The sequence below is a fragment of the Otolemur garnettii genome, unplaced genomic scaffold, assembly GCF_000181295.1.
Source record: "Otolemur garnettii isolate 467f Iridium unplaced genomic scaffold, OtoGar3 scaffold00233, whole genome shotgun sequence".
Lineage (NCBI taxonomy): Eukaryota > Metazoa > Chordata > Mammalia > Primates > Galagidae > Otolemur > Otolemur garnettii.
In genome coordinates this window covers 1,192,204-1,202,593 of record NW_003852628.1, presented here as the reverse complement: position 1 = coordinate 1,202,593, position 10,390 = coordinate 1,192,204, and the positions used below count along the sequence as shown (strand labels likewise).

Sequence of the window (10,390 nt, the reverse complement as noted above, 5' to 3'; positions counted from 1 at the left end):
AAAAAAAAAAAAAGAAAAAAGAGAAAGAGTCTCGCTTTGTTGCCTAGGCTAGAGTGCTATGGCATCATAGCTCACAGCAACCTCAAATTCTTGTGCTCAAGAGACCCTCCTGCTTCAGCTTCCTGAGTAGCTGGGACTACAGGGACCCACCATGATGCCCAGCTAGGTTTTCTATTTTTAGTAGAGATGGGGGTCTCACTCTTGCTCAGGCTGATTTCAAACTCCTGAGCTCAAGTGATCCTCCCTCCTAGCCATCTCAGAGTGCTACTATTATAGGTGTGAGCCACCAAGCCCATCCTCCAAAAAATGTTTTCTTTGAAATTAAAGATAGTTACCCCAAATAACTCTTATATCAGCTTTATAGGGTGTTATATTAACTATTATATCCCAGCCTCTGGCAAAGCAAGCCTCTTATGTAATCAAGCAACCACCCTGTCTTACCCTGTTACATATCTGAAGTTGCTAAGGGAATGGTTTCTCCTTTGTAGACCCTGAACTTACTTACGCCTATGTCCCAGCTAACAGTGCTGGTGGGCCTGCACTGTTGAGCGCCTCACACCTTTCCTGCCCTGCATACACGATCCACAATACCTTCTCAGTATTCCTAGAAGGCATACCGGAGAGTTACACCTGCCCGGCATATGTCACAGTGACATACACCTGTTCAGTCCTGCTAAATATGTCTCCTTATTCATTTTTGTAATGCCCTGTATGACAACTGGTCTTAATATTGAGATTGGTCACTTGGTCTGTGCTATGACAGGAACCTTAAATGCCACTTCTCAAGCTATAAGTGCTATTAATACAAAATTAGGACAAGTCAAAGAAACAGTCTTAAAAACTCATACTTCACTGGACTACTTATTATTAAGACATAATCATAGTTGCCAAAATTTCAAGATACATGTTTTAATTTGTCAGATAATAATTAGCTAATTAAAAAGAAAGTACAGGCTCAGTGCCCATAGCACAGTGGTTACAGTGCCAGCCACATACACTAAGGGTGGTGGGTTTGAACCCGGCCCAGGCCTTCTAAACAACTGCAACAAAAAAATAGCTGGGCATTGCGGTGGGTGCCTGTAGTCCCAGCTAGTTGGGAGGCTGAGGCAAGAGAATCACTTAAGCCCAAGGGTTTGAGGTTGCTGTGCGTGGCACTCCACCCCAGGGTGACAGCTTGAGACTCTATCTCAAAAAAAGAAAAGAAAAGAAAAGAAAAGAAAAGAAAAGAAAAGAAAGAAAGAAAGAAAGAAAAGAAAAGAAAAGAAATTACAAACTATTAATAACCCAAGCCAGGACATAACTCAGAAAGAAAGATTCATTGACAGCAAACTATAAAAACTGTGGTCCTGGTTGCCTGACATCAACTAAGTACACAAGGCAATAGCCAAAGTAGGATGGAGTGGGGTGTCCTCCTGTTAGGCCTTCTAACATGCTGCTTATACACAAAGCATGTCTGCTTTCCCGTCCCTCTGCTCCTTAGGTTAAATCCCAACTAAAAAACTCTACAATTCCAAAGTTAATATTGTAATCATAGCCATTATTTCCAAGTCAAAAAACCAGGGATCCATAGATATGGACCCATGAATAGTAAAAGTGAGGTATAATGGTGGACATTGTTGGACAGGCCCCAGCAAGGCTGATAAGCCTACATGCTAACATGTGGAGTTGTTCGTTCATGCTGAGGCCTTCTGTCATAGATGTAGTTAAGAAACTGGACACTTGGCTGGGTGCAGTGTCTCACACCGATAATCCCAGCACTCTGGGAGGCCAAGGCGGGTGGATTGCTTGAACTCAGGAGTTTGAGAACAGCCTGAGCAAGAATGAGACCCCGTCTATACTGAAAACAGAAAAACCAGCTGGGTGTTGTGGCAGGCACCTATAGTCCCAGCTACTCAGTAGGCTGAGGCAAGAGGATCTCTTGAGCCCAAGAGTCTGAGGTTGCTGTGAGCTGTGATGATGCCACAACACTCAACCCAGGGTGACAAAGGGAGAATCTGTCTCAAGAAAAAAAGAAAGAGAGAGAGAGAGAAAGAAAAGGAAATTGGACACTTCAAGGGACCATGGTGCCAGTCAAGGACCCACTGCAGAAAGCTCACTTAGTAACACACTTACTAAATAGTAACTAACTATAAATTTAGTGTGGAGTAGGAATGCTTTGAATAAGTAATCACTTTAACATAGGGGGATATTGGGTAACCTTGTAACCTATAAGCAAATATATACTATGATGATTAATAACATTGCTCATGTTTACTTTTACTGTGAACATAGACAAGTAACAAAGAGAAACAGGAGAAAAGTACAGCTCTTTGGGGAGACATCCTCACTGTTCTCCAGAATTGCTAGCATCACTATAAATAAAAGTGAAATTATTTGACCTCTCATCCACTTGTCCAGTGACTGACTTGAGTGTCAGGTGGACAAACTCTTTACTCTGGGAACACTTTGGCTTTATCTAAGATTCTAGACCTGAGTGTATCCCTGGGGGACATATCCCTCCAAGAGTAACATTTGTGAAATTTCTCATCAGCTCAGCAGAATGAGGGTTAGCATCAAAACCTCAGCTGAATTGCAGAAAACCAAGAAAGAGGCAGTTCTTGCATCCTTGAGTTTGGGGACTAAGGTTTTTACTGGCTTCCCCCTCAAAAAGAGTGAGATTGGGTGAATTCCACCATATTTCTCTGCAGAACCTAAGGGCCTCTTCAGTTAGCCTAAGGTGACATTGGAAATGGGTTTGTGGAGGGGCACGAACGGAAGGTGCTGGCTCAGGCAGAGTCCCCCAGATTGGAACAAGGACTCGGAAGGGGTCTCAGTCTGACTTACCCCACATGAGGGTTGCTCCGGCCCAGAGTGTCCACCATCTCCACAGGGAACCCATGCCTGCAATAGGGAAAAAGAGGAGGTCATAGGGGGCTGGTCTACTAGCCCTGCTGGAGACAGGAAAGGACAGACAGCCTGGTCTGTCTGTCAAGGACAAGGACCACCTGCACGCCAGGAGGGTTAAGGTGGGGAGGGAAGTCAGGCAGATGGACAAACTAGGCAGGATCTAAGGGCCAGTGTGTGCATGTGTAGAGAGGCTGGCTCTCCAATGGGTCTGGGAGTGGAGTGGAGAAGGCAAGAGCAAGGGCAAGGGTAAGGGACCTGCTGTTCCACTTCTAAAGGGGATCCTAGCCTTCTTTACCTGCAGGTTCCCAGAGCTGTAGGGTCAGCTTGTGGGCTGGGATATATAGTGGAGTTTCTTGGCCCTTCAGACCACACCCTGAGCCATGTGCCAAGCAGATGGTGCCAACTTCCTGGAGGAGACTGCTGATCTCAGGGACAGGTGGAATGGGGAGCCCTGATGGCCTGGGAAGGGGTGGGGGTGAGTATCCTGAAAAGAGTATGAGGACAGCTGGTGGCTGCACCCTGGGAGCCTACTGGGAAATTTAGTCCTGGATGGGTGGTGTCTCTGATGGAGACAGCTGGGGAGCAGGGTGCTGAGAACCTGGGTTCCTGGGTGGAGAGTAAAGGTGTGAGGCATCATTTGGTCATGTTTGCTGGCTCACTGGACAGAATCATTCCTTTGGCTCCTGCCAGGAACAATAGTGAAGGTCCCATATCCGGGTCCTGGCTCCTCCCCAGTCCCCACAAACTAAGTCCTGGTCACCAGTCAGACATCCTATTTCCAGGCACCACTGAGGTACAAGTGGTGGGATAGGCAGGGGTCTGAGGTCCATGGAGTGGGAAGCAAGACCTCTACCCCCAGTCCAACAGGCTCCTCCTTTGTGAGGTGGGAACATTGGTTTTTGTTTGTTTGTTTGTTTGTTTTTATCTCCTGGAGGGCACTTGTAAATTCTTAAGAACTGCCCTGGGGGAGCAGGCTCTTCTGATGTGGTCCCAAGCCAGGGAGCCGTGTAGACACTAGGGCGAGGCCTAGTGTGTGAAGGGCGAGGCCTTCATTTCCTGGTTCCACACAGACACCAAGATTCTACTTCCTGAAAAATTATTTGGTTTTAAGTTTCTTTTTTTGTTTGGTTTTGCCCTCAAAAGAGACTGGCAGAACAGGTTTTGGATGCTAAGCTTTTCCTCTCCATCACCCCCGAATTTGCCTGAGAGAGGAGATGAGGGTCTAGGCTGTACACAGGGAGCAGAAGAAAGAGGCAGAAGGTGATGTGGCCTCTCTGAGATGGAGTCAGCTCCTCCTGACTGGGGCTGGCCTGACCCATGTCCTGCTCTCCTCCTCCCTACTGTGGGGACTCATTGTTTGCTGGGGAGTCTCCCTTGGAAATGGCAGCTGCAAAGCCTAAGTGTCCTCTCTGACATCAGCCTGGCAGCTGCTATCCCCAGGACTCCTCCTCTCTTATCACAGGTCCTGGCTGCGTGGCAGCTCCACTCTCCCCCGGGCTCAGACCCATGTCCCTACCCACCCGAGGCAAGTTCCCAGAGGGAAAGACAAAAGCTCAGAGTTGACTGGCACAGAAAGCCAACCAGGAAAATGAAGTGTGTAAATAGGAGACTGGATTGAAACAACAGGGGTGGGAGACCCATGGGGAAGGGGAGCCTTGGGAGGATAGATGCCTGGGTCCGTGAGAGGGCAGAGGGGTCCCTGAGAGAAATAAGGACTGGGAAGACAGGGAGCTGCAATTCCCAAGGAGGAGACAGCAATCACAAACCAAGATGTCAAAATGCTCTGTGTATGATACCCCTCTTGTATTCTGAGACACTCAAAGAAATGAGGGGTGAGGGGCAAAGAATCAGGGGTGATTCTGGCTCTCTATCCCCTCTCAGCTGTTCCTAAAGAAAAGCCTCTCCCCTCCAAAATCCATAGTTGATCACTACGCTAGAGTCTCCGGAAATGGAGTGGTGGTGGGAAATCTCACCAATTAATACTCCGTATTTGATAATACCCTGGGACCTTCTTTCTCACTTCTTCCAGAGCCCAGGGATGTGGAATGTGTGGGTGGGTTAAGCGTGTGTGTGTGTGTGTGTGTGTGTTGACACACCCTTGCCCTACCCCATAACATATCAATTCTTAGAAACCCCACTGGTGACCCCGGAAATAACCTCTGGGGCCACTTCCTTATGGTCAGAGAAACGACACCAGTCCCACTCGGGCAGCCTTGCTCTGAGCCCAAACGAGTGTGTTTGTGTGTGTCTGAGCTTTTCTGCCTCTCCCTGCAGAATCTTTCCCGATCACACTGTTTCAGATCTCAGGGGTCCCTGGGCTTGTCTGGCCTTTATAAAGCAGGCACAGCTGGAGGGAATTTACTGTCTCCCGCTAAATTCAGGTCTACTGGCAATTTCTTGGTTTCTTTTTTTTTTTTTTTTTTTTTGCCCTTTTTTTGTAGTTTTTTTGGCTGGGGCCAGGTTTAAACCTGCCACCTCCTGTATATGGAGCCGGCGCCCTACTCCCTTGAGCCACAGGCGCCTCCCTCTGCTGGCAATTTCTAACTTCAGTCCCTTATGTTCTGGATCCCACAGTCTGACTTCCATGTGCACTGACACTACTAAACTCTCACAAGACCTATAATTTGCCACGTGATTCTAGCTTCTTTGCTCCTTTTCTGTAACATTTGACATTAACACTTCCTCTTTGAAATTATCTGATGCCTTGGCTTCCATAATGTCACCTTCTGGATCTTGTGTGACTTTGGTCTGTTTTCTACAATAACCCCTTTAACACGAGTGGTTCTCAGATTCTCCTCTGCATTCTGTCTCATCCATCTCCGCCTATCCTGTCTAATACTTTTGGGTGATGATAAAACTTTTCTATATTTTGTGCTATCCAGTATGGTAGGCAGTGGCTACACATGGCTATCGAGCACCTGAAATGGGACTAATGTGATGGGTGAACTGAATTTTTGATTAAACTGAATTTAAATGTAAATGTCTGTCTGTACTTAGTGTCCATAGGAGACAGCACGAAATTCTAGAGCTGTTGCTAGCACAGATCTACCCAACCGCCTGCCTACCTATTTGTTTTCTTTTCTTTTTTTTTTTTTTTTTGAGACAGAGCCTCAAGCTGTCCCCCTGGGTAAAGTGCCGTGGCATTACAGCTCACAGCAACCTCCAACTCCTGGGCTCAAGCGAGTCTCCTGCCTCCGCCTCCCAGGTAGCTGGGACCACAGGCGCCCGCCACAACGCCCGGCTATTTTTTGGTTGCAGCCGTCATTGTTGTTTGGCGGGTCCGGGCTGGGGATTCGAACCCGCCACCTTAGGTGTACGTGGCTGGCGCCTTAGCCGGTTGAGCTATAGGCGCCGAGCCTTGTTTTCTTTTACACTCATTTTCTATGCCTATTGCCTCCTTATAGGCAACCATTCTGATGTGATTCATAGGAATATTTTAAAAATATTTTATGAGATAAAATACACATGTTAGTAAGTCTACAAATCATAAATAAATCAAGTACATAAACCATAATGGAGACAGCTCATTATATTATCTCAAAATGAACACATCCTTATAACCTTCACCTAGATCAAACCTTTTTTATTGTTTGCTTTTGAGACAGAGTCTCAAGCTGTCGCCCTGGGTAGAGTGCTGTGGCATCACAGCTCACAGCAACCTCCAACTCAGGCTCAAGCGATTCACTTGCCTCAGTTTTTCTAAAAAGTAGAACAGGGTCTCACTTTTGCTCAGGTTAGTCTTGAACTCATGAGCTCAAGCAATCCACCCGCCTCAGCCTCCCAGAGTGCCAGGATTACAGGTGTGCTGGGCCATGTAGGTCAAATCTTTAAAGTAAACATTCGAGAATCCCAGAATCCCTTTCTGCACTCCCTACCTGCCATAGGTAGCCACTATTCTGGCTTCTAACACCATAGATCATGTCGCTTCCATTTTATGTAAATGGAATCATATGTCTATATTGTTTTATGACTGGCTTTTATCATTCAATGTCACCCTTGTGCACATAACTGTAGTTCATTTTCATTGCCATCTGGGGCTCAGTCATATAAAAATTATTACATATCTACCCATTCTACTGTTAATAAACATTTGGATTATTTCTAGATTGGTCGAATAGATCCGTCTTTCGGCACAGATGTGCACAATTTCTGTTGGGATGTGGTGTGTTCCTAATCATAAAATTGCCAGGTCATGGGTTCAGCTTTAGTAGATGCTACCAAATAAGTTTCAAGGCTGATCCATTCGGTTTCAACTTCCATGATCAGGACGTGACCATTCCAGCTGCTTCGTAGCTTCACCAATAAGTACTAGAAGTGTTGTGGGATTGGGTTGTTGCTGCATTTTCTTAATTGTCAATGAGGTTGAACACGTTTTCATATAGTTATTGACCATTTGGATCTCTTTTTTTGTGATTTGTGATTTTTGCCATGTACTTACTCAAATTGCTTGCCCATCTTTCCAAAGGATTGTCTGTCTTTTTCTTATTGGTCTGCATGAACTCTGGACACAGGCATTTTTTGGTTACATGTTTTGCAGATGTTTTCTCCCACTTTGTGACATTTATTTTTTACTTTTTTGATGAAATAGTTTCTTAATTTTAAAAATTAATTTATTTATTTTGAGACAGGGTCTAACTCTGTTGCCCAGGCTAGCATGCCATGGCATCAGCCTAGCTCACAGCAGCCTCAGACTTCTGGACTCAAGTGATCCTTCTGCCTTAGCCTTCTAAATACTTGGAACTATAGGTGCCTACCACAACACCTAGCTAATTTTTCTATTTTTAGTAGAGGTGGGGTCTTGCTCTTCCTCAAGCTGGTCTTGAACTCCTGAGCTCAAGGGATCCTCCCACCTCAGCCTCCCCAGGTACTGGGATTACAGGCACGATCCACTCTGCTCAGCCAAATTTCTTAATTTTAATGTAGTCCATTTTATCAACCTGGGTTGTTTTTGTGACTGGCTGCTTCTCATGACTATGTTGAGTCTTCTAATCTATTAAAATTGTATGTTTTTCAATTTCGTTAGTATGTTTTTCAATTTCTTGGATTTATTTCACCAGTATTTTGAAAATTTTCTGCATATAGATCCTGTACATGTTTTGTTAGATTTGTAACTAAATTTTTCATTTTTCTTTAGAGCAATTATAAATGATACTATGTTTTAAATGTCAGATTCTATACTTTCATTGTTATAGTACAGAAGTGCATTTGATTTTGTGTGTTGATCTTGCGTTCTGTAACCTTACCCTGAACTTGCTTATTTGTTCCAGCATTTCTTTTTTTTTTGTAAATTCCTTGGGATTTTCTATGAAGATGTTCATAACATCTAATATACTAATCAGTATACTTTTTGTATCTTAGACTTGACTCACTGAGCTGGCTAGAATTTCTAGTACAATGTTGAATAAGAGCAGTCAGAGTGAACACCACTTCCTTGTTCCTGATTAGGAGCATATTCATTCTTTCACCATTAAGTATGATCGAACTGTAGTTTTTTAGTAGATGCTACTTTATCAGGTTAGGGAAGTTTCCATCTATTTCTAGTTTGCCTCAAGTTTTTGTCATAAATGGATGTTGGGTATTGCCAAATGCTTCTCCTTGTCAAATTAAAATGCTTATATAATTTTTCTTCTGTACCTTTTTAATTTTTGAGTATTGAACCAGCCTTGCTTATCTGGAATAAATTCCACTTGGTTAAAGTATATAATTATTTTTTCACAATGTTGGATTGGATTTGCTAATATTTTTGAAGATTTTTGAATCTATGTTCATGAGAGACACTGTCTGATTTTCTTTCTCCTCATCCTGCCTTTCCTCCTCTGTCTTCTTTTCATAATGTCTTTGGTTTTGGTGTCTAAGGTAACACTGGCCTCATAAAATGAGTTGAGGGTGTTTTCTCTTCTATTTTCTAAAAAAAGTTGCATGAAATTCATGATAATTCTTTAAATGTTTGGTAGCATTCTCTTGTGAAACTATCAGGGACTGGAGATTTCTTTTCCGGAGTTTTAAAATTACAAGTTTAATTTCTACAATGACTATACAGATTACCTATTTTATACTGGTTGAGTTTTTATAGTTTATGGTTTCCTTCTAAGCTATCAAATTTGTGAGCATACAGTTGTCCATAGTATTATTATCATTTTAAGGCTGAAGGTCATTGGTGATTCGTGCTTTCTCTCTTTAATCTTTGTCAGTCTTTCTAAATGTTTATTAATTTTGTTGATCTTTTGGAAGGGTTGGGTTTTTTGTTGTTTCATTGATTTTTCTTTATTGTGTTTCTCTTGTTCAATTTTATTACCTCTGCTTTTATCTTTATTTTTTCTTTCCTTCTGATTTCTTTATGTTTATTTTGGTCTTATTTTACTATTTTCTTGGGCAGGAGCTTAGATTATTGATTTGATAACTTTCCTCTTTCCTAATGTAAGCTTTTAGATTCTACAAATGTCTCTCTGGCTCTGCCTTAAGTGTGTCCCATGTATTTTTTTTTTTTTTGTAGTTTTTGGCCGGGGCCGAGTTTGAACCCACCACCTCTGGCTTATGGGGCTGGTGCCTTACTCCTTTGAGCCACAGGCACTACCCGTGTCCCATGTATTTTAATGTCTTTTTTCATTTTCATTTAATTGTTATGTATTTTTTTCCTTGAGACTTCTTTGTTTATTGTGACTGGCTTCATCTTGTGACTGTGTTGAGTCTTCTAATCCATGAACGTTGTATATTTTTCAATTTAGTTAGAGCTTCTTAGATTTATTTCACCAGTATTTTGAAATTTTTCAGCACATAGTTTTCGTACATGTTTTGTAAGATTTATAGCTAAGTATTTTATTTTTAGATTATCTTAGAGGCTAGTTGTTTGGCTGAATGGGGTGGCTCATGCCTGTAATCCTAGCACTCTGGGAGGCCGAGACAGGTAGATGGCCTGAGCCCAAGAGTTTGAGGTGCCTATGAGCTATGACACCACGGCACTCTACCAAGGGCGATAAAGTGAGACTCTGTCTCAAAAAAAAAAAAAAAAGTTAGTTGTTTAATGTCCATGCAATTGGAAAATTTCCTATTTTTCTGTTTCTAGCTTATTCCATTGTGGTCAGAGATAATACCTTATACATAGTATAATTTCAATTATTATAATTTTGCTGTGGTTTGTTTTATCACCCAGAATATGATCTATTTTGGTAAATCTGGGTGTTTGGAAAGAATGTGTGTACTGTGATTGTTGGATGTTTTGTAAATATCAGTTAGGTTCTATTGATTTGGGGGTGTTATTCAATCCTTCTGCATCCTTGCATGTTTTCTCTCTAGTAGTTTTATCAGTTGTTGAAGATGAGGTTTTGAATACCTTAACTATCACTGGAGAGTTGCCCACTTTACCTTTCCGCTCTACTGGTTTTTGTTTCGTGTGCTTTGAGTTTCTGTTGTTCTGTATGTACACATTTAGATTGCAACATCTTCTTGGCAGGATGATCCTTTGTTTTTCTCAATTTCCTCTGCTCTGAAGGAAAGAATTTCAGTA

At 42.8% G+C, this 10,390-nt stretch overlaps 1 protein-coding gene across 1 annotated transcript in view; it reads right to left on the bottom strand.

Annotated features, from left to right (window-relative positions):
* The window catches only part of FCGBP (Fc fragment of IgG binding protein), a 51,496-nt gene extending 48,618 nt beyond the window's left edge, over window positions 1-2,878 (bottom strand). The window contains exon 1 of the mRNA XM_012812912.1: window positions 2,824-2,878. Coding sequence (XP_012668366.1) covers window positions 2,824-2,878 — 55 coding nt within the window. The remainder of the gene's footprint in view (window positions 1-2,823) is intronic.
* Between the last annotated feature and the right edge of the window lie 7,512 nt (window positions 2,879-10,390).